At 33.4% G+C, this 26,096-nt stretch overlaps 1 protein-coding gene across 1 annotated transcript; it reads right to left on the bottom strand.

Annotated features, from left to right (window-relative positions):
- Window positions 1-1,104: 1,104 nt before the first annotated feature.
- LOC107917601 (probable methyltransferase At1g27930) lies at window positions 1,105-2,362 on the bottom strand. Its single transcript, XM_016846922.2, has one exon. It carries the CDS (start codon window positions 2,193-2,195, stop codon window positions 1,320-1,322), a length of 876 nt encoding a protein of 291 aa, XP_016702411.1. The 5' UTR covers window positions 2,196-2,362; the 3' UTR covers window positions 1,105-1,319.
- Window positions 2,363-26,096: the final 23,734 nt, after the last annotated feature.

The raw sequence follows: 26,096 nt of genomic DNA, 5'->3' as shown, positions 1-26,096 counted from the left end.
ACTAGACCCAAAATCAGGATGTTACATCTACACAAAACCTGACATTGCATTTGCAATTGGAATGTTGGGAAGATATCAGAGTAATCCAGGTATTGAACATTGTAGAGTTGCAAATAAAGTTTTAAGATATCTTAAAGGGACAAATGACTACATGCTTACGTACAAACAATCAGACAATTTGGAAGTGATTGGCTACCCCAATTCAGACTTTGTCGATTGTGTTGATTCATGTAAATCAACATCAGGTTACATATTTATGTTTGCTAGTGGAGCTATATCTTGAAGGAGCGTGAAGTAGACTTTAACTACTACTTCCACTATGGAAGTTGAGTTCGTTTCATGTTTTGAGGCTACCTCACATGGAGTATGGTTGAAGAGTTTTATTTCTAGGCTTAAACTTGTGGATTTGATTTCTAAGTCGTTGATGATATATTGTGACAATTTAGTTGCTTTCTTTATGGCTAAAAACAAAAAAAAGGTGGAAGTTGAAGCAAACGTATTGGCATTAAGTATTTATCCAAAAGAAAAAGTGTTAAAGAAAAGAAAGTGGTCATTAAGTATATTAACATTGAACAGATGTTAGTTGATCCTTTGACTAAAGGCATGCCACCGCACAAATTTAAGGATCATGATGTCACTATGGGACTTGTTCCCGCCTTGTAAATTTTTGTTGTAAGAACAATTATAATGAAACTTTGTTAAGTTTGATGTTTCTCTTATTTTGTGCACACATTAATTTGATTGTTTCGAGTAATATAACTAAAGTTTGAACCTAGAATGAACATTGGATTTATTCATTAAGAAAATTGGGCTAAAGTGTTGAGGCATGATGTCAAGTGCTTAGAAGACTTTGGCGTTTTTGTGTTTTCCAATTTTCGTGTTTTTGTATAGCTAAATACAATGTCCTCATCGGGTCTTTGCCGCACTTGACAAGCGGTGCTACAAGGTCTGAATTTTGACATTTGATTCAAACAATAGTTGGAGGTATTTCTATTTAATCTTTCAGCTGTTTAAATTTTGTTTAAAGATGTTTGGTTTGTTTAATTATTTATTTCAGATGTTTGAGACTTTGTTAAGACAGGTAAAGATATGCAAAGGAAAATATACTAGAACTTCTGGTTGAGGGATGATATTAGTATACGAAATGTGTCAAAAACCAAACAAAATTACTTATGAATGGAATTGTCTAACGTAAAATTTAACAGCTCCATAGCTGCTATTTTTTACATTTTCGCATGTACCTAAAAAAACCTTATAACAATGACATGTAGGGGTGTACTTTAGCAAAAACGAGCACCGCCGTAATGGAAGAGTGCATTTTAGCAAAAACCAGAACCGTCGTGGGTGGTCATGTTAACGGCGGACGGAATCTCGAAATGCCAGAGCCTCCCAAAGGCTTTAACCAAGTACTTTTTGCACAAAAACTCGTTCGCGAAAAGCTTCTCCACCCTCCGATCAATATCGTGCAAGAACACGTGCGTCACGCCGGATCCTTTCCTGTTCCTCGCCATAACGGCAGCCGAGAATATTGCTGCCATCCTACCCGGTGCCTCCGGGAAATACCCACGCGGCGCATCGATCATTATTAAATCCCATTCCGTATCGTAAAACTCATCGGGAAACCCCGTCAAGGCAAGCCTACACTGGTCGTTACCGCGTAAGTAAGCTTTCGACGGAAAACAGCTGGGTTCCGACCGGTAATGGGAGAGCAAATCGTCGGCTTCTTTTAGCTCCGTACGGTATTTGACGGGGTAGGCATGGAGCTCGGGGGCGGTTTTGAGCACGATTTCGACCCATTTGGGATCCTCTTCAATGAACGTCGTTTTGCCGTGGGGATTCAGAGAATTCCACATGAGGGAATCGTAGCCGAGGCCAAAGACGAGAAAATTGCAAGGTGCGCGTTTTTTGAGGACGTCGAATGTAATGGAGATCTCGCCGTAGTTTTGTTGCGGTACGATTTTTGAGGTGGCGTAGTGGACTATGGCTTGAAGTTGGGTTTCCATGTCGGAGAATTCACCTTCATGGATGGGTTGAGCTCTAAACTTGGCGAGAGAGCACAGGAGGGAGTAATCGCCGGGTTTTCTGAAGCTCAAGATAAGTATCACTCCGGCAATAAGGCCGGCGATTGCGACGAGGGAAAGCTTTCTCCCATCGGCGAAGTAATGTCGATTCATGACATTGTCTTCTCTTGACATTGTTCTTCTCTGCACTAGCCTGATAATACAGTTTGCTTATTCCTTTTTTTTTTTATTTTAGAAAGCTGTTTAATCCTATTATTAAATGTCGGAAAAAAAAGGGGTGAAATTCTGGTTCATTTTAAAAGAAATGAATTCCCCTCAATCTTGGGATAAGGCTTTGAATGAGCATAACTTTCGACAGTAGTTCATGTTCTGTGCATGATTTTGTGGTTTATTTATAATAAAAGAATGAAACTCTCTTATCTTCACCAATTATTTAAAATTTTATCACCTATAGGATGAAATTTCCGTAGATAAAGTTATACAATAATACATTATCATTAAATAAAATAAAAAATAATGAAAGATCTATGGTTAAAAATATACTATTACAAAACGAAAATTGTTAGCACGGATAGAAAAAATCAATTGAGCATAAATAATTAAAAAAAACTATTGTACCGTGAAAGAATCACTGCATTAGAAGCAAATTCGTTCTGATAAGTGTAATCATGTAGCGGACATCACCCCATAAGGTTAACGTAGTATTTCAATATTCGTACACCTAAATAAAGAAGGTAGGACACAATTGGTATTACTCTTCTCACAAAAAGAATCGTAACTGAAAAACAAAATATCTGAAAGAAACAGACGAACTGTGGGAGAAAAAATTGCTTGTTGTTGTTAAAAATAAGAAGAATGACCTGATATTTGTATTGTTTTCTAATGGGGTAAAATGGTAAAATAATAGTGTTAGTTTCAAAAAATAGTAGATGATTAATATTTTGCAACAGCAAGAGAATTTACCTCAATCGAAAATATTCTAAAATAGTAATAAGATTTTCTTCAATAGAAAATATTCTGAAAAACCAAAGAAAAGTATTTCTTTGCATTACCAACATTCCCCCACTAATGCAAAGGAATTGAAAATTTTGTAAACATGAGAACAAGTAAAACGTGAGAAGAGCAACAACAAAATTAGTCACTTAAGTGTTAGTATCTTATGGATTTGAACTAGTACGTAGTGAAATAAATGATTCTTCTCTTTAACCAGTGAACAAATCTTGAACTTGTTAATATAGGGGTTAACTCATGACACACGACTAATCTCAGATCCAATTGATGTTCCGTGATAGATCAACAAGTTTAGCCAATATACCTCAAGTTACTAGTAAGTGCTCTAGAAAGACTACCCAATGTCTTTCATAGAAGGTGATTTCACACTTACGTAAGTGATTTCATCAAGTCTATCTCAATATAGACTACTCGAATTAGAATTATGAAATCATTAAGAGCATTTGTTAAGTTCATCCTATCAAATTTAAGTTCGATGAGTTCATCAAATCCGTCGCAATAGGACCACAGAAACTCTGGGATATGAACTCATTAAGAGTAAGAAACTCAACCTCATATGTCGGTAAATACATCAAGTCCGTCTCAATAGGACCACCCAAACTTTGGGATATGGATTCATTAAAAGTAAGAAATTAACCTTATTCATGTGCATTATTCGCCATAGGGATAGGTAAAATGTACACTATAAGTCTTTTCATGGTTTCATCTAACCACATTGAACTTGAAAACTAAGTTGGATATCCACCATAAATTCCTCGACCACTGGGCTTACAACCCATCCCCTTCAATGAATCAATGACTTTTTTCCTACTTAACCTTTTGTTTAGTGGATCAGCTAGGCTCCTTTCTGACCTCATGTACTTTAAATCAAGTACTTCATTCTCCCATAAAGGAATTCTTACAAGTAGATTCCTAAGCCATTCAGCCTCTTGCCCGACCCAGTCAAGAGTTATATTTCTTAATCACTAAAAGGACTAAAGTCAATGATCACTTACTTTAACTTCACTCAAGACCATTTGGGGAAAGCTCAGTCTTGATAACTAGCATAGAAACTTATGGACTATGACACTTTCCCCCACTTACTATGCCGATGCCTTTATTGACATAGAGCCACACCTTTAGGAACCTTGTTGCATCGAGTTGACATTTCATTTTTAATTCCATCTTAGGCCTTCAAGGCATGAGGTTATGATCCATTCAATGCACATCAGACATAAACTCGAACTTGGTTTCATCTCAATCACTGGTGTAGTCTCGTCTATGCTCATTCCTCTACTGAACACTTGGACTCAACTCAACAACACATAATCATCAAATTACAAACTTGAGGAACCTTAATGGAATAACCCATTGCCAAAAAAATATTTCCATGTCTTTGATATTCAAAACTACATCCCTCTAGATCTGGCACCAACTGCATTCTTACGACATTCTAGTGAATGCGTCCCTGTGGATGTGTTTTATGCCAACTGCCCTTTGAGGCACCAACACTAAGGTTCTCAACATGGGAAATTCAAACACATTGGCCATCCTCAACTTAGGCCTTTTCAGCCTTTCCTTGGTCACCCCATTTGTTGTGGCCATCTTAGCTAACCACAACACATGTGGCACCACCTTACTAGTTCGATCTAAATCTCAATCTCGGACTTTAAAGCTCATACACGTAAACTCTAGCATGCCACTCTTTTCTTCACACAATATCATAGGTTGCCTAAACAATACATCCCCCCACTTGTTCTCTTGTTCAAGCTCTCGGACTCAATAATTCTCTAGTCTGCTCTGGCTCAAAACCCAATGATGCTTTGGACTAGGTCTAAAAATCTCATGAATTAGTAGCGCATCATGGATAAGGGCACTATAAGCCTTATCCAAAACACAAGGATCTAACGATTCGCTAATAGTCCTCCGTCTAACTCAAACTTAAGGGTCATTTGACCCATCTCGACTTAAACTCAAGTCTTACTTTTAACTTGCTTGACTCGATAGGTCCGTTGACCAGCATAACACAAAATACAAGATTGGCTTATCATGCCACAATCTCGAGCGGTCCTCTAATCACTCAATCTCGCTAGGCCTTTCAAGTCCATCTTGAACGAATTAGCCCACTGACAGATACAAATGGAGCTTGGAATTGTTCTAACACTACTTAAGCATACTCTTGCAGTACTCAGGTGCCCTGAAACTCGATTACCTCAAGAGGACACTTCACTTGCTCCATATAGATCTTCCTGTTAGTAGGAGTAGGCCAAGGCATAATGTTTTCACTTGGATTAGAATCATTGGCCCAACCTAGTGATTTCAAAGGAGCAACTTTTTTAGAATCATTCATATCGTTATCGGTTACTTTAAAATTATCACCAATGTTGATATCATCAACGCCTCCCAAAAGGTTACCAAAGTCAAAGCCTTCTGTATGCTCATATTAAATTAACATATTATCTTTGTTTATCATTATCCGTGCTATTAATTATACCACATGTCAAATGATTAAGAGTCTTCCACTCCTTCACCTCCATATCATCTAGTTTCTTTTCATCAATGGCAATGCCAAGACCTTTCTGAAATAGAGCATCTAGAATTTCACTTTACCGCATATCGAAATTATCCGTGCCATCGAAGATCTCTACTACCAATCTCGTATTTTCCAACATTGGTCTCAACACATGGATGATGTTGGTACTCTTAGATTGTCCACCGTGTCAAGCATAGTCTTCCAATACGCCCAAGGAAATCTTTTCTAATATGGAAGATCAGTTCAAAACACAACCATAGAGCACACTTTGAGTAACCTTCAGCTTTAATATCTCTTGTTGTGCGAATAGGGTAAAAGAGAGTAAATTATTATACTAAAAACAACCACATTAGGTTCAATTCCCAAGAAAGTTTGGAGGGGTCACAAACGGTCCTGCTTAAAACCCAATCTCGTAGACAAAATCTCCCTCTAATTTAATTTAGTAGCATAATATATCACTACAGTTTTATCCAAAAAAATATAGAAAGAAAAATAATAAAGAACACCAAAATATTATACTTTTTTACCTACATTGTTTGCTGGTGTAGTTTCTCGGGAGTCAAAATGTCATATTGTTCTGCATATGCTAGTCAACGGACTGAGTTCGATGTATTTTTCCTCTCATTATAGTGAGCATTAGAAGACGATGGACTGCTATTTGCTCAAGTAACAGTAAGGGTCATTTCTGTGGGCTCCAAGAATTTGGTTCAAAATGTCATCCTCATTGTCGCAGTCGGTTATGAACTTGTTAATTGTGACAGACATGTTTAAATGGTAGTTGAGGAGTTGCTTCTAAATGGTTAGAAATATACTATTGCAAAATGAAAACTGTTAGCATTGATAGGAAAAAAAATTCAATTGAGCGTAGATTAACAAAGAATCATTGTGTCATGGAAGAACCACTACCTTAGAAGCAAATCTGTCTTGACTGATGTAACCGTGTAGTGGACGTCGGTCCACAAGGTTAACATAGTACTTCAATATTTGTACACCCGAGTAAAGAAGGTGGAGCACAATTGGTATTGCTCTTCTCACAATGGAATCAAAACCAGAGAACATAAGCTCTAAAAGAAACATATGAGCTATGGTAGAAACGATTGCTTGTTGTTGTTAAAAATAAGAAGAATGATCTGTTATTTATATTGTTTTCTAAAGGGGCAAAATGGTAAAATAGCAGTATCAATTTCCAAAAATAGTAAAGGATTAATATTTTGCAACAGTTAAAGGATTTTCCTCAATCGAAAATATTTTCCAAAACAAAAAAAAAATATTTCTTTACATTTCTAACACCTATAAATAAATAAGATAATTTTATTTAAACATAATTAAATAATAATTAACTATAAATAAACGCTAAAACCTTAAACCCTTAAACCCATGATACAAAATTTGAAAGTTATTAATAATATTAACAATAGTTACGATTACATTTAAATAAAACTATTAGTATTTATTTACAGATTTACAAGTCCTCTATATATATTTTTAATTGAATGATGATGTGTCATGTTATTATTCGCCAATAATGCACAAAACTTATGCACCAATAGTGTACCAAATATTATTCTATCAAATATATATTATATATAAACTACACATTATTTTTAAAAAAAAATTGACAGGAGGTTATAGTTGGGGTTCTGTTGTAAACTTACTAAAAAAATTATGACAAGTTTCTACCAGTTAAACATGTTACAAGCTAAGAGCTAAGAATGGATATATTCTCATTATTTTTTATATTTCTTTATAATAATTGGTAAATCCTCATAATTTTTTATACTTCTTCAAATTTTTTGGTATACTCATTTTTTTTGTACTTTCTAATATTTTTTTATATTCTTTCAAACTTTAGTATGGTTAAAAAAAATAATGATTCGGTAAGAAAATATATTTTTGGAGTAAAAATAGTATTTTTAAATATTAAAAAATTTCAAAGGGATTTTGTAATGGAAAAAATATTTCTTTATTATGAACTAAGAGAATTATAAGAAAAGAGAAGAATTAGAAAAATGAAAGGATGATTCAACTTTCATTTTGGGGATACCTAAAAGCTTATACATAGTTCTCTATTTATAGGGCCTCAATCACCATAGGTTACAAAACTATAATAAAGATAATTAAGGTACCATATAAAAATTTAAAAGTTATAAGAGTTACAAGAAAATGAATTCTTAGGGGTTATGGGAGTTATATGGACATCCATTTTGCAACACTTCCCCTAGATATCCATAATAAAATGTGTTTCTTTAAAATCTTATTAGGAAAAATCATATGTGGGAAAAAACCTAATGAAGGAAAAAGAGTACACAATCTTCTATTACAAGTTGTCTTCTTAAAAAAATTTACTTGGAAAGCCTAGTGGGAAAAAATCTTGATTAAAGGAAAAGAGTACAGTGTAACACCCCATACCCGACTCGATCGTTGGGTCCAAGCTACAAGGCGCCACATTCGTTACCGAAGCAACTATAATCAATCATAGTCAATTTATACCATTTAATGCTTAAATTAAACCAAAACATACATTTAATACAATACAAAATAAGTTTCGAGTCTTACACAAGTAACCCGAGGTCAAAGAGTGACCAAATTGTAAAGTCCCAAAATACAGGGTTAACGTTGTGACATCAACGTTCCATGTCATGACATCGCCAAACAGTTTGTCACGTCACAACGTTAGGCCACTTGATGCCATGATGCCACTTACTATGTTGGCCTCGTCGAGATGACGGGGGTTCCTCATCTTATTGTGACATTATAAGTCTTTTCTCATCGGGACAACGTGTTGGGAAATATGTCCATATTGTAGTAAACATGGAACTGTTTTCAATGTATTTGAATGATGAATAAACAAATAAAGTTAATTTCACATTTCACTATTATGTCTTTTGTATTTCTGTATTTCGTGTTTTGCATGCATAGTGAGATTGTGACAAACAAATATTAGCTCATTGATTGTCTATATTCAAATTGATGATAAGTGACACTATAAGAATGTTTACATTGCGAGAAAGAAAACTTACTTCAGTAGATAATCTAAACGAGTCTGTAATCTCATAAAAGAATCAAAGTGATTATTTTATTCAAATACTTAGAAGGATTTTTATGTTGTCTACAATGCCAATTAGGGAGATGACTAGTCTTAGATATCGGAGCAGTTAACTCCACGGGAAGAGACATAGATGTATTCATTGAAAGAATGATACATTGGACTGGACCCAAGATGAATTAATTCTGAATCTGTTTTTGAATTAATTCACTTATGACGTTTAAGATGTGATTTACCTGAATCCTGAGTTATTCACTGACCATGAGTATATAACTTATCTGCTTTGATATAAGTGGAGGTTTATGCTCTAAAAATGATCGAGCCCATAGTCAGTATGTTGGGTACATGACTTGTGTATGGCATGGATTTACTAGTAAAAATGGAAATCATAGATCGATTAATGAGTTAACAATATCATCTCATTGGCATTGTGTGGATTGATAAATATGAAATATGGTCACGAGTTGCTTATTCTCGAACAAGAAATTTATCATAGTCATTTGTTCACGATGGTCATATTAATCATTAAAGAAGACACAATGGTGATAATGAGATAAAATAGCATTGTATTGAGTGAGCGTATTTGACTCAAAAGAATCAAGGATATCATATGAGGTAACACACACATGATTAGGTCATTGGACAAAGCAGTTGGATGAATTGCTTTCGTAAATAATATACAATAAGGGGTTTTCAATCATGGTACTTATTGTGGACTAACTCCATAGTTAAATAAATCGTGAATTATCGGAACGATGCTTCTAGACATAATTACAATTACTTGAGCCAAAATGTATATATTCGATTAGTCCCTCCGCTCACTCAATAAAAGCTTGATTGGGCTGCATTTAAATCAAAAGAAAATTCTACAATTTTGGAAAATATTTAATTGAGTCATTTTATTCGTTATGGAATTAAATTAGGCGATCGTGAGAATTGTTTAACTAGAGAATTTTATTAAATAATTTTTTTCAAAAAAATTAATTTGAAAAATCCCAGTGATTTTTGAGAAAATTGATTTTGATCAAATAAAATTAAATTAATAAAAATAAATATGATATTTTTGAATATTAATTTTCAAGTCAAAAAATTTTCGAAATACGTAATTGAACTTGAAAGTTGGATTTGAGATAAAAAAATTTTGGCATGTGAACCCAAAACCAAGACAAACCCAAAAATTGGTTGAACCGAGCCTGATATGTGAAACTGAGGCAACGATCAAATCAGTGGTTGGACCGGACCGATTAGGCCATCACTGGATCGAACCGGCTTGGTGTGTCATGAGGGTGTTGCAACTACGATGGCACCACCAGACACAACGGTGCCGACATTGAGCAGTGGAAGAACTACACTCCTACTAGGATTCTATTGGATAATTTGATTTTAGAATAACTATTCCAAAAATGATATTATTTTAATAGTTTTAATATTAAAATTAATTTAATATTTTTCTTAATAGTATTTTATTAATTAAATATTAAAGTGATTATCTTAATATTAAATTTAATTTGATATTTATTTTGTAGATAAGTATTCTATTAATTTAATAGATTTAATATTAAATTTAACCTAATATTTATCTTGATAAGTATTATATTAATTTAATATTAAGTGATTAAGTTTAATCATAGTTAAACTCTCTAAACTCTCCCTATATGAAGAGAGTCATAGATCATTATTTTACACACACTTGAATTCAAGAGAAAGTTATAAGAGAAATTTCTCTAAAGAAATTATTTCAAAAAAATTCTAAAGATATTTTTCTTATTTACAGGTTGACCTTAAAGTTTACAGAAATTATGAAATTGCCCCACTAGTAATTTTGTGAAAATTATTCTGATTCGAAGCGAGCCTACACTTTGCAGATGTGAGGATGACAGTGAAGACTACTCGGTCGAAGAGTTCATTCTAAATGAATTGAAAAGGTACAATTTTGATTAAATGTTTATTACTTTAGATATTACAACCAAGTATCAGAGCTTCTTTTTTGAAAAAAAATTAAAACTCTGGTTTTTCCTTTAAACTTACTTTTCATTGCATTTTTCAAACTTATTTTTCAAACAATTAGTATCAGAGCCAAGTTGTGCTTTATCTATAAGTATAAATAGATAATAAAAATAGATTTCTCTTCTTCTTGAAAGAATCAATTACATAGAAATAACATTATTTAGATCTTATGCATGTTTTGAGTTATACATGAGAATAGATGTGATATTATATATTTCTTATTTTTTGCCAATATTGTGGTTCTTAGGAAATAGACCGTGGACTATAATCTCCATATAAAACTTTTTTTTTTTAATTCATAGAATTCTTATTAGCTGGAAACAGACATATGACTTAAATGTGTTCTTTTTCAAAAGGAGTCCATGACGAGGAGAAGATGGAGTGATGGCAGTTGAAGACCCAATGAATACCTTGTGCTGAAAACTTGTGTAATTTTTGTTGTTCATTTATTTTCTAAAAATAGAACCATGGAAACCTTGGCTAACAATTTTATTTTAATTACTCATCTCCTTATATATGTGTTTTATAATTGTTTATAACGTTTATATTATGTTATATTATAATTTTGATATATATGTATGAGATGATCTATAGTTGATCGATTAAAAAATAAGAAGTTTGGTAATGAGTAAATACATGTGTTGTATTATTTCATCCACTTGTTTAGGTTATTCAATTACTGTGAAAAGTGTGGTAATGAGAAGGTGCATGTCCAAGATTGGCTCTGGAAAGAAAAGATTTGGTTTTTAAGTGAATAAATATGACTCACCCCCCTTTCTTAGGACCTTACCCAGTGCACGGTTCACATTCACTTTTTTGGTTCTTTCTTAAAAAAAAACTGTTGAGAATCAAAACTATTTATTTTTATGATTGATTGATTCTTATGAATAAATGAATGTGAATATTATAAAATTTTCGTATCGTATCATGCATATATTGGAAGCATTTCATATAAATTAGGTAAGAATTTCACTATTGTATAATCATTCTTGAAATCTAAGATAAAAACCTTACATGTTTTTAAAATATTGAGTGGGAGAAGGTCCTTGAACAAGACCTACAACATCCATTGATGGTACTTAAGTGATAGCATGATAAAGTTTCAAGCCGGTTCCTACCCAGACTACACGCCAAGGTAAACTTTATCATATTGGTTCATTGGATGAGATTTCCTTTTAAGGACAACTAGTCATGCATGACTTTCAGTGAGATTTTCCCAAGATGACTCACAAATGAAAGCATGTTAATGATGGGTGTTGATTCAATGGCTACTCAATATCATATCTTATTAAATAGTTTCTCAAGAAATGATATTTGAGTTAGAGATGATGGTCAAACGTTAAACGATTGTTGGTTCGTGTAGAGTCTTGAAAATAAAGATTCACAAACTGATTGGATGTAATCCTTTTTCTTACTAGTTAATCATGGGACCCCCAGGCGACATGATTGATGGGTGTGAGATAGCGACGGAAAAATGTTTTTCAATGTTATAATAAAGATGCATGCATCATACTGCATTCTTGATATGTTGCTGAAATGAAAATTTTTGCTTAACACAAAGATAGTAATTAATGAATCTTTATTATTTTTCTGTTCAAATATGTCTCTTACTCATCTTATTAGTATTCTTATTGAGAATAAATTGAATAGGGATAAATTTCGAGAATGAAAATAAAACTTGCCGAAAGTTTTCAGCTATGAAAAACACAAATTTGTCCTCGATGAATCTTACACACCTGAGGATTAGCCCAAAGCGAGAAATCGCTGAGAAATTATGACTTGGTTGCTCAATGTTATATGTTAGCGAGTATGAGTAGTGGACTACAAAAGCAGATGAGAATTTTTTTTATTACCAAAAAGTTCATGACAAATTTAGAGGATCTGCTCGGAGGCCAAGTTGTATTGGCTCGATAATTCGCTATTACAAATTTCATGAACTCTTAACAGAAACCCGACACTCTAGTCAAAGAACATATACTTAGGCTTACGGGATTCTTTATGGAAGAAGAGGGCAATGAGGTTAAACTAAACGTGAACACTCAGATTGAAATAATGTTCAAATCCTTGACGAATGAGTTCATTAGCTTTAGGGCCACTTTTAACTTGTGGAACAAGGCGTTTACCTTGACTCAACTCATAAAGGAATTGCAATCCTATGAGTTCATGCTGAATAGTGGTAAGTAGATCCAAGAGAAACTTGAAGCAAACTTAGTTGTGGGCCCCTCGTCTTCTAAAGGGAAGCAGAAAGCTAAGGCAAAGGAGAAACCGACTAAGTCTTCGGTTTCACCTTGTGTGGATAAGAAGAAGACTAATAAGTTAAAAGATCTTGAAAAGATCAAATATTTATTCTCCAATAGGAAATGAAACTTCAGATCAAATTGCAAAGTGTATTTGGATTATCTAGTCAAAAAGGGAAAATGTATAAAACTCTTTGATGTTGAAGCTTGATTAGTGGAAGAATCAATTGACAACTGGATTATTGATTTTAGAGCCGCTAACCATGTGTGTGTTTCTTTATATGGGTTCAACAAAACGAGAAGTCTATGTGACAAGAGCCTCTCTTGCAGGTCGGGGATGAGAGCTATGTTTCAGCTAAAGCAGTGGGAGAAGTTATTTTACATTGTGATAATTTTAGGTAGATTATTTTAAAGGATTTATTTTATGTACCTAATTTTAAGATTAATTTAATTTCTATAGCATGTTTATTTTATGACAATTATTCTGTGACATTCAATAAAGGAATTGCTATTCACAAAAATCATTCTTTAATCTGTAATGGATGGATGAAAAAGAATCTCTACTTTATCAAACCAAATAACTACTTGATGCTTCAAACTAAAATGGTGAATAAGAAGCTTAAAAATTTTCACTCTAATGAGGGATACTGAAACGATGGAAATGTGCAAGTGTACACAATTGCAACAAGTAATAAAGTGACAAGTAAATGTCGAGTTATCATGCCCACAGGGACTGTGCAAAGAAAATATTTATGAAATGCAATTAAAAACACTTTAGTGATTAAAAATATTTTGATTTTGAGGAAGTGGTTTAAAACTAAAATTTAACGAAGTAAATAAAATAGATAAAAATAAAAGTTCCAATGCATGATGTCAAAAGATGATTTTAATCAAGATGACAAAATTGTGTTAGATTAATTACATTTCTTAACTTAAAATTACTAAAGTCATGTTCATGTTGTTACGAATAAATTCATGGTCACTTAGTAATTTGCTAACTGCTGCTCATACGTACTTATTAAATTAACTAATCTCTTGAACATTTTTCAATGTCAATTCAAACAATTAATCAGTCTTCATAAGCACATAAAAGATTAAGTGAGGTAACAATATATTCCTATATTGAAACAGTTTAATCAAAATAATCTTGCAATTTATGCAAGGCTAATGTATCATCTAATACCGCAGCTAATTTAACCCTTAGCTACCTTAGAAGATTAAACATGCACTGATTAAGTATTGTTGTAACACCCAATTTTGGGCCTAGTCGGAACAGTGATTTCGAGACCACAAATCTGACGCAAGAAAATTCATTCTTATTATATTTTTATGGTCTACAATTTCATGGAATGATTTCGTGAAAATCTCGTTCAAAAATTTTGACGTTTGGGCTCTCAATTTAGTCAAAAGGACTAAATTGTAAAAACTGTAAAAGTTGAGTTCTACATGCTAGAGGTGTCCAATTGTTATGAAATTTTAAATTGGAGGTCCTTATATGATGATTATACCATTGGTTAATTGTTTTGGACAAAAATGGGCATGAAATAGGTGAAATAAAATATTTTTAAGTTAGTGGCATTTTGGTAATCTAATAATTAAAAGAATTAAAAAGCCAAAATAAGCTAAATTGTCCATCTTCTTCTTGTTCTACCTGAATCTACCATGGAAGCCATGGCTAGGGTTTGGTTCAAGCTTCCAAGCTCTATAGTAAGTGCATCCTAGCCCCGTTTTTAATGTTCTTTACATTTTTGAAGTCCCCGTAACTCGATTTACCTATTTCTACCATTATTTTGAGCTAGGATTCATGTTTAAAAATTTACCCATGGGTGATATGCATTTTTTTTGATGTCTAATGGTAGAAAATTAATGTTTGGTGTTAAATAAACGACTTTTACTAAGTGATTTTTGGTGAAAATGTATAAAAGGACCATTTTGTAAAAAATATAAAAATGTCATAAAAGTGTGATTTAGTGGAAATTGTAGGCTATTATAGTTATGAAAATGATTCGGTTAGGCTTAAAGTGCAAAGAAATTGAATAAAAATCATTTTACGAGTCTAAGGGAAAAAGTGTAAATATGACAAAGTTTAGGGCAAAAATGTAATTTTCCATAATATGATTTTTGGGTCACGATGAATAATGTGACTAATTAGCAAGCTAAATGTTATATTATAGATCAAGGAAAATGAGATTCGGACTTAAATCGGAAAGGTACGAGATTATGGACTAAAATGGAAAAAATTAGCCGTGCTCGGATTCGAGGTAAGTTCATGTGATAATAATAACATTGCAATGTCATACTTGAATTGGAAATTATATTATTGTCTCAGAAATTGAATGAGTTTTCATACAGACGTATACGGCGAGAATATGACAAGTAAGTACCTACGATAATGTTATTGTTGATTGTGATTGAATCTAAATTGGTAAGTTGGTTTGAACTTGTTGAGTTAAGGGTTATTGTATGCTATGCATAAGAAGTGATCTAAAATATGTCTATGATGTGTGATGACAATGTGATGAATTGTGATTTTGTGTTAAAAAGTGATTATCATGATTATTAATATTATGTGAAATCATAAGCTTAATTGCCATCATGAGATATATGATTCGGTCCTAGGGACAAGTTTTGACAAGATGTGTATTCGAAGAAGCCCCGGGTGACCCTGAGGAATGCTTAGGATTCGGATATCATGATACCATGGTTCATGAGATCACGTGTAAGACCACGTCTGGGACATGGCATCGGCGTTGATATGTGTGCTAGTGTAAGACCATGTGTGGGACATGGCATATGCTTTGATAGTGTGCCAGTGTAAGACCATGTCTGGGACATGACATCAGTATTGATATGTGTGCCAGTGTAAGACCATGTTTGGGACATGGCATCAACAATGATATGTGTGCTAGTGTAAGACCATGTCTAGGACATGGCATCGACACCGATATGAGACCTCGTATAAGACCATATTTGGGATATGGTTTCGACATGTGGATCCATGTAAGAGCATGTCTGGGACATGGCTTTGGTACTTTATTTGGTGTATGATGATTCCGGACATCCTTCAGTATTCCAGGCGGTTCAATGAACCATTCAAGATTTTGGTTAAGAAGTGGAGTAATATGAGAAAGAGTATGTGGTACAGGTATGTACGTGAATCTCTAAGCTCAGGGTTATTAAGATTTTGAAATGTCAAGACCTCAGTAAGCTAAGATGTATGAATTATGATTATGAATTTTGTTGCAATATATTACTAACCTACATTGAGTAATTGAATATGGAATTCATGAGATGGTGAGTTCATGATTAGTTGAAAATTAACTTATGATAGTTTTCATTATATTGCCCTAAAATAGTGTTGGACAGCAGCAGTAGTCTGAATTTGAAAATCCACCAAAAATTGTGGAAATCGAATTAGAGACTGAATAAGATATGAAATTAAATCTTATTGAGTCTAGTTTTATAAATAGAAAATGTGTAATGAAAAGAATTTCATATTATGAGATATTTTAATTTTTGTGAGACTAGGTTAGAGTGATTTCGGGCTCCCCTGTCTTAACTTTGGAAAATCACTAAAAATTGTACAAGAATAATTATGGGTTAGAACTGATATGAATAAGTTAATAATGAATCTATTTTCAGGAGAAACAAATAGGAACATCATCCGAATCCCATACGATGAGATAATTAATTTTTAGTAAAGAAGGGTTGAAACTATCAAACAGCAGTACAGGGGAGACTTTAAAGAATAAACTGTACTTATTGGCTAGACCAAAAATTCTGAAAACTTTTATGGTAAGAATATATGTGAGTCTAGGGAAAATTAGCGAATCTTAATTTGGAGTTCTGTATCTCAAGATATTAATAATTTAGTTACTATGACTCGAGTAGATAGCTTGACTGGAATATGAGCAAATAGTGGAATTATGTGCAACTTCGATTGTGTTACCATGAGAATATGTTGTAAGAATTTGGCAAAATCACGTTAATAAATTGCTTATTATTTTGTTTGTACAGACTTACTAAGCTATAAAGCTTACCCCTCCTTTCCATTTCTTTAGTGTTGTCAGGTTAGCTCGGGGTTGGAGATCATTGGAGGCAACATCACACTATCAAATTATCAAGTTGGGGTATTAATAAACCTTAATTCTTTTGAAGTGAGTGACATGTATAGAGACTTAGTACTTTATGATATTTGTTTCATGATTTGGCCAATTGAGTTGGCTTATAATGATTCATTTGTATAGAGCCATGAGATATGGCTTATATTTGGGCATTAGGTTGTAAACCTAATTGATTTTGCATGACTGATCTAATGTCTTGATGATGTGCATGTGGTGATGGCTTGGTATCAATGAATGTATGATATGGTATGCATATTTGATGGATGAACTTTGATCAATAGATGTGACCATATTCTTAGTATAAAAGTGTAAATTTAGAGTAAGTTAATGATGTTAATGAAGAATGAAATTAGTGTGGAATGCCTTATGGAAACATGTTAATGTGAGTGTGTGATATGTGACATTAAGGATATGAATTAGACATGACTATGAATGCTAGATGATTAAGTTGAGAATATCAGCATGAAGACAACCATGGTACAAGGGTATAAGTGGTAGTGAAGATGACAAGGCCAAATGAATATAATTTAGTATGTCTAGACTTGATATAAATTGAGTATGAGAAACACAAGAATGATGACATGCAAATGCTATTTTTGTGACTTAATTGAGGACGTTTAATCTCTAATTGGATGCCATGATATATGTCTTTGATTTTGTATAAGTGTGTAAGGGATTAAGGTTGACTAAGGCTTGGAAAATAGCCAAAGTGTTGGCCATACAGATAGAGACAAGGGCGTGTGTCTCAGCCGTGTGGAAGACACGGCCTAGCACACGGGCGTGTGTCTTGGCCGTGTGACCTTAAAATATTGCTAACGTCATAAACAGAGAGTTACATGGGCGTGTCCAAGCCACACGAGTGTGTGTGACCACACGGCCTACCCACACGGGCGTGTAACTCTCCAAAACTAGAAAATTTTCTAAGTGTTGTAAAAAGTTCGTAAGTTCTCGAGTTAGTCCTGAACCACCCCCGATGTATGTTTTGGACCTTGTAAGCCCGTACAAGAGACATTATGAATATGAATGAATGTTTTTAATTTGAACAAAATTTTTTTGGGCCCAATTTTACATAGTTGTGTATGTTTAAGTCCGGTAATGCCTCATACGCTGTCCCGGCCTCGGACTCGGGTAAGGGGTGTTACAATTGTGTCAATTAATTACAATTTCAACATGATTTAATAATTAACTCATTAGTTACCTTATAATTATAATGCAAGAATAACTTAGTCATGGTTTTACTTAATCAAACAATTGACCAAGACCTATAACAACACAAACATAATTTTAATAACTTAAGTAGGTGAAATGCAATCAACCTAACATGAATTAAATTTAAGCCATATTAACTAAATGAAACATATCAACATAACAAGTATTCATAGACATGTTCATAACAACAACAATAAAAATTAAAGGATAGGGAACTAGAATCAAATTTGGTGTTTCTCCGAAGCTTGACTAGTTTGCTCCGCTCCTCCTCCTCTGCTTGTTCTTGTTGAATCGAGGCTTTCATGAACAGTCAAATGCTGCTTCAAATGGTGGTTGAAAGGCTCTTTTCCAAGAGGGGAAATCGGTAAGGGAATGGAAAGGAAAATGAAGAACAAATGAAGGGTTTTTGAAGAGAGAAAGTGAGAGAGAAGTGAAGAATGAAAGGATGAGAGATGTGTTTCAAATGAGCAGAAGAGGGGGTGTTTATAGGTTGATTAGGTGCCAAAAATAGCATAAACAGCAACCATAGGCTCCCCCCATGGTCGACCACATATGTTGCAAGTTTGAAGGTTTCAAACTTGCTAAATTTAGCTAGGGGCAAATTTAGAAAAGCTTGGTAAGTGGAGGGGTTTGAATGCAAATTCAAGGAGACATCAAGGGCTGTTTTGAAAGCCAAATAATAAGCTAAATAAGCTGATTGGGTCAGCATGTGGGACGGTTTTGGGCAGCCCAGTTGCTCAATTGGACCAGTCTCTCGATTTAGCACAATTGGGCCTCTTTTCATAATTTAATTAATAATAACTATTTAATCCAAAATAAATTGGATTAAAATTAAAATTAAATATATTATGAATTAATATTCATAATTTTGACCATCTTAGGCTAAGAAATTAATTCACCTCGATGCTTCAAAATCGCTTCTCGATTTTATGCTTCTAGTAGTGTCCGTCCAGCCGTTTTTCACTCTTTGTGTGAATCTTTCAAAAATAAATAAAAAATTATTATAAAATTAATTAAAATTAAATATGTTAATATTTTAAGTGCAATTTAATTATTTTATAGTTATTATATATTTTCGACAAGAATTATACCGAAACTGCATGAATTTGAGTTAAAAAGGGTATGAATTTGAGTTAAAAAGGGTATGTTAATATTTTCGTGTTTCTACACCCCCAAACTTAATTCATTGCTCGTCCAAAGTAATGAACAAATTAAAAAGAATTTCTGGGAAACACCTTTAAAAAATTCCTTTAGAAAACAAACTTGCCAAAATTATGAATTTAGTATACTTATGCTCAAGAACAATAATTTTGATATTCTTGCTACTTAAGTATACATATCATTCAAATTAATCTCAATTATTATTATGGTAGCAAAAATAGACTAAATGCTTTCTCAATAAAGACATGTTAAATATCTACCAATTTGATTTTATTCCCTTATTTAAGACTAAGCTGCAATCATCAATTTTAATTTATGCCTTCTTATGTTGAACATGGCAATTTCTCTCTATTAATGTAGGTAGCACAGAAACTTGAATCAATAGGTCTTTACAATAGGTTGTCACGTGGCTAGGCTACGGATAGGTAAAAGATAGATAAATGTAGGCTAAAAACCCTATGCTATGCTTGAATTGGACCTTCGGAATAATTACCTTCGATACACCAACTCATTTTGCTTTCACATGCTCTTTTGTACATCTATTTCTTTCGAGTACGCTCTCTTTTTTTTAACACGAGCATTTTGCTATACGTACTACAATTTTTTTGAGCATTTGATATTTTTTTTCAACTCCGCAAACTTATTTTTCAAGAATATTCTGAATAGTACTAAGTCTAGTGTTTGGGACAATTTAAAGAAAATTATGAGAGAAGTGATGGCTAAAATTGCAAAGGTTCGAATAAAATTAGGTCATACAGTCTCAGAGTTGAGTTTCAAGTGATAAAATTTCATCAAGGTTGGCTTGAAAGGCTCAAATGGTCCAAACAAAGGTTGCCTAAATTAGTTTCAACATTCCATGCTTCCTAGGATTTCGCCTCAAGAAACTACTAAGTCAATTCTAAAGACTTAAACTTTCATGCATGCCTAACTTTCGAAGGAACTAAAAATTTTATGGTATGATTTGCATGTTTATTAAGAGTACATTTATATCATAATTCAACTGCATGTTTATTAAGAGTACATTTATATCATAATTCAACTAACATACAATTATTGAAATAATAAAACTTTATTCATACTGAAGTTTAGCATACTTAACAAAATTTCAAAATTTTGAACAAAATATATCTTAATCATAAGTAGACCTGCTCATGGGTCGGGCTACCCGGCCCCGCCCAAAGGCTTGCCCAAAATGTGGGAGGGTTTGGGCAAAAATATAGGCCTAAAAAATGGGCTTGGACAAAAAAATAAGGCTTGTTTAAAAAACGGAAGGGACCTCGGGTAAGGTATTTTTGGCCCGGGCCCGGCTCGACCCGAATTCACTAAATGACAAAAAAAATATGCTTTTTTTTGTTTTTAAATGTTATTTTCTTGTTGTTTTCTCCCTATTTTGCTACCATATTACTATTATGTTGCTACTATTTTGTTGTTATTGTTTAGATATTGTATAAAACTTATTTTATTATTAATTTTGTTATTATTTTAAAGGCATTTGTTAATTTTGTTATTATTTTAGAGGTATTTTCTTGTTAAGTTGCATCTATCTTAGTGCTATTTAAGTCTACATATTTTTTAAAATTTATTTTCAATTTGTTGGAAAATATTTTTTTGATTTTTTTAGTATTTTTGATGTTATATATTTAAAAATTATATAAAATAATATAAAAATTAATACGGGCGGGCCGAGCCGGGTCGGGCCCAGGTTTTAGCATTTTTATTTGGGTCGAGCTTGGGAAAACTTTTAGGTCTATTTTTTGGGCCCAGCCTGGCCCAAGCCCAATAAATGGGCCTAAAATTTTAGTTGAGCCTGGCCCAAACTCGGCCCAGCTCGGCCCATGAGCACCTCTAATCATAAGTAAAAGAAAAATTTGTTCTGAGAGGAAATAATTTCAATTTTTTGGTCCCTTCTACTAAAGATGAGCAATGTCCTTATTGTTAGAAGTGAATAGATACTATACACCTAGTAGTATTTTAGAAAAGAGGAGGTGAGTCGGTTTGACTACTTAAATACCAAGCTCTCAATAGATCCAATCCTAGACATGTACATATCTAATGCCACATTTCTTATTTAACATTTGTTCATTTTTTTATTATGATTTCCATCTCTTGTTTTATTATGTAAAAAAATAAAAATTCCTAATAAAACCTAATCCGACTCATCTTTTGCTTCATCGTCTTTGTTTTTTCATAAATCGCTTAGTTCCCTTTTCTATGTTGGAATCCATGGTTCAAATATGAAATTAGGAGACTCATGCACAAAAATAAACAGGTCATTAAATATTTTCGTAAGAGCACGTTTCATTGAGTCGTCCTATTTTTTTGAATATCTCCAATAAGCTTGTTGTTGCCACTGCATATGTTGCATTATGTCCATCAACTTTGACAGCTCATCTCGAAGATCTGGGTAAAGTGATTGAGTTCTGAGCATTGAGGTTGCGATCTTAGGTTCCATTACTAGTTCCATTGGTTCTGCCTTATCAGGGATTTCAACTGACTGCATTGGTTCGATCTTTGTGGGATCTTCTTCGTCTTCTTCTTCTTCTTCTTATTCTTCTTCTTCTTCTTCTTCGGGATCCTTGCTCTCTTCAACTCATTGTTGTAAAATAGAGTCTTCGACTATTCGGTTGAGGTCTCAATCTGTGTTTGTGCCCTAGCTATAACCTGTCTTCTTTACATTTGCAAGAATTTTTGCTTTCAAGCAAAAAAAATTTATTGTAGAGGGAAACTAAGCTGGGCTAGAATGTCTAGCGTACAACTCCGCATTTCTCTCAGAATGATTTTTCCCACATCAATGGTTTTTGTCGTTAAAATCAAGTATAACAAGACCATTCGTTCTAATGAAATTGTAGTCCTATGTGAATTAGGCATAAGGCTGAATCGAATGAAATAGAACCATACCATCGCTAGTGGTGTCAAATATTCTCCGTGACAAGTATGAATTCCTTGCTATGACACAATCCACTTAGAATCCGGAACTGTAAGTTCTTCAAGAATTTTTTGTAGATTTTTAGTCTCAATATTTCTCATCAAGGAAGAATATTTGTCGTCTTCAAAATCAAGTAATTCAAAGAATTCATTAATAACGTTTGAGCTTATTAGTACATTGATTCCTCGGACAGCGACTTCCATTAATTCGCTTGAGGTCAAATTTGCATAAAATTCATGAACTAATTTCTCATATGTACTAGGTTTTATTTCAAAAAAATTTCTCAATTAAGAGCTTCAGCAATTTGTGGAATGCGCACCATGAAATAAATATTTTTGCTTTCTTTTAGTGTAAAGCCTTTTTTTAGGGTGCATTTTTTGATTCTTGAAAATGCTATCATATCTTGCTTTGGCTTCTTCACAGTGAAATTTGTTTTGTGATTAGTCAATTTGAACAGAGGCATGAGTTCTTTTGTGAGGCATGATTAACCTGAACATAAGAGTTAAATTAAAACAAATTAAATGTAACATCCCAAAATAGGACCTAAACGGGATAGTGCTTGCGAAACCATGAATCTAATATTATAATATCCTGAATTAGGGCCTAATAGGAATAGTGGTTTCGTGACCACAAATCCGAGATAGAAATAATTATTTTATAATTATTTTGAGGTTTATGATATGATTGCATGATTGTGTGAAAATTTCATGACAAAATTCTATGCATAAAATGCTTAAGGTGAAATTAGGGACTAAATCGAATAATTTGCAAAACTTGCATTCGAGAAGTTTTTAGTATGAAATTGCTTTAGAATATTAATGAAGAGGTCTTAAATAGCAATTTGACCAATTTCCAAAATTTTGGACAAAAATGGGCTTATACATGATAATTTTCAAAGAAATGTATTAAGGGTATTTTAGTCATTTTATAATTAAAATTAATTAAAAGAGAAATTAAGGCCAAAATGTGTTCATCTTCTTCTTACCTTGGTCGAACCTTACCTCTCTCCATAGCTATGGTTTCTTCAACTTCCAAGCTTCATAGTAAGTGATTTCAAGCCCCGTTTTTAATGATTTTTATGTTTTTAAAATCCCGGTAGCTCGATTTAGCTTATGCTAGCAATAATTCAACCTAGGTTTCATATTTGGAAAAATACCCATAGGTGAAGTTTGTGTATTTTGGTGTTTTATGATGGAATATGAGGTTTTAAATTATGTTAGAGAACTTGTGCTACTCGGATTTAAGTGAAAATGAGTAAAAGGGCTTAATCGGTAAAAATACCTAATATTCATAAGTACATGTTAGAGTGTGAATTTGATGTTGCTATAGAAGGGAAAAATGATCAGCATGTCATAAAACATAAGAAAATTGGATGAGGTTTAATTTACGAGCCTTGGGGAAAAAGTGTAAATATGTGAAAGTTTAGGGGCAAAATGGTAATTTTGCCAAAGTTCGTACTAGGGGCTTTTTTTATGAATGTATGTATTAAATTTGGTATTATAGATCAAGAGAAACAAGACTCAAGTCGTGATCGAGGGAAAAACAAAGTTTACGAGGAATAGGCTCGATTGCTAAAATTTTGTATCAAGGTAAGTTCATGTGTAAATAAAGTAACATAATTTTTATTTTAAGTGATTTAATGTTACTTATATGATATGATATTTATTACCATGAAATATTATGCTTTGTGAATTATTGTTTGGTAATATGCAAATTATATGAATAACTTGATAACTATGAGATGCTAGCAAATATCGGTTTCTATATTTCGAAGAAGGCGATCAAAATGTGTAATTGAGAAGAATCCCGTTTGAACCTTGGGAATAGATTAGGGTACAAGTGACATGTCACTAGGATGGTTGAGTTCTTCGTTGAGTTGAGTCCGAGTTCGTGAGATGTAACTAGGCATCCAAGCTCGTTGAGTTGAGTTCGAGTTCACTTATGGATGTGAACGCCCGATCTCGTTGAGTTGAGTGTGAGTTCATTTATGGGTGGGTTACATGGTAGCTTGGCTACATAGTTTCAAAAGCTATTGAGCTTGTTTAGCTATGAGTATAGGACTTACATGCACACTATCCGCGTATCCGAAATTATATTCCGATGTGTTCAACGGGAGAATCCTAAGAGAATATGGAGAATGCTTAAAATGAAAGTGATTCGATGATGAATGTGTCGAAGAAGTAAAAATGGACAGGTATGAGTTTAATTCTTGGTTGATAACTTGGTGAGACAAAATTGTGGTAAGATAGTAAGTATTCTTATGTTATGTGTGTCTTAATGATGTTTATGTTGGATTGTATGATCATGTTACTTATTATTTGCATGTGAACTTACTAAGCATTTATGCTTACTCTCTCCTTTTCATTCATTGTAGTTTTAAAAAGCCGGCTTGAGTATCGGGATAGGTCGAAGGCTCGTTCACACTATCCGAAGACCTAAATTGGTAAAATGGCTTGTTTATTTTGAATCTGGCATGTATAGCACTATACTCACTTTGTGTAAATGATCTTATGATATGATTATAGTTTAGTAAGAAAAGGGTTTGTAAATTATTAGCTATTGGAATGGCTAATCAAGTTTATATATGATAACATGTATGCTTTATCTCTTAACGAAACCATGAAAATCCTTGGAAAGGTAAAATTGGCCACAAAATAGAATCAGACAGCAGCAGTGATGTGAATTTGAAAATCACTAAAAATAGTAAGAAATGGAATTAAAAGATGAAAAAGTTATGAAATTGAATCTTGGTGAGTCTATTTTCATACGGATGAAACAAAACAGGTAAATGAGTTATATTTTATGAGATATTTAAGTTTTTGTGAAACAGGGCCAAAGCGATTTCTGAGTCCCCTGTTATGACTTTGTAAATTCACCAAAAATTGTAAAAAAATAATTAGAAGTAATGCTTTATATTTACATATTCCTTATTGACTCTAGTTTTAATAGAAATAAACATCATAGTCTTCTGAGTTCTGTACAAAGATAAAAGTGGTTTGTAGTGAATAGGGGTCAAAGCAGTCGAATGCTGAAATAGGGTAAACTTTAACTAATAAACTGTACTAATTGGCCCAACCAAAAATTATAGGAAAAAATTACTAGATAGATATATGAGTCTAGTTTCAGTGACAATTTACAGATCTTAACTTTGAGTTTCGAAACTGGAGATATGAATTTTTTAAGCTAGTGTGTCGCAGATTGACAGTTTATTGCAAAAGTTGGAATAATTGATTTAAAATTCTTTAAATGATAAATTAAGTTTAGTAACACCTCAAGCTCGACTCTGGCGACGGTCTCGGGCGTGAGGGCATTAAATTTGGTGGTATCAGAGCAGGTTTAGTCGATTCTCGGACTAACGTGTTGTATGTACGAGTTTTGCTATACATGCCATATATATATATTGTGATAGTGTGACGACTTCTGACCTTTTAAATGATTTTTTATAGTAAATGGATCCCGATCCAGCTGTGGTTGATGATGTAGAGGGTAATGCACCAGCTCCGACTGAAGGGGAGGTGCCGATTGAAAATCCACCTGCTACTGTTGGTCAAAGAGGAGGAGAAGGGGCTCGAGAAGCCTTTCTCCAGATGATGAATGCCTGGTACACTGAGTTCGTTCGTACGAACTCGAATGCACAACCTCCCCCACCTCCCCTGATTCCTCAACCTGTACCCCCAATGCCTCAAGGTATGGATCTGATGAAATTTCACAGAACTCCAGTTGATAGAATCCGTAAGCAAGGGGCCGAAGAATTCAGGGCAAATGTTGATGATGATGCCGAGAAAGCAGAGTTTTGGCTTGAGAACTCTATTCGGGTATTTGATGAATTGTCTTGTACACCT

The sequence above is a fragment of the Gossypium hirsutum genome, chromosome A01 (assembly GCF_007990345.1).
Source record: "Gossypium hirsutum isolate 1008001.06 chromosome A01, Gossypium_hirsutum_v2.1, whole genome shotgun sequence".
In the NCBI taxonomy this organism is placed as follows: Eukaryota; Viridiplantae; Streptophyta; class Magnoliopsida; order Malvales; family Malvaceae; genus Gossypium; species Gossypium hirsutum.
The sequence above is the reverse complement of the archived record's forward strand: the minus strand, read 5'-3'. Positions and strand labels throughout refer to the sequence as shown.

Excerpts from the sequence above, each read along its gene's own strand:
- LOC107917601 (XM_016846922.2), bottom strand. The coding sequence starts at position 2,195 with ATGTCAAGAGAAGACAATGTCATGAATCGACATTACTTCGCCGATGGG.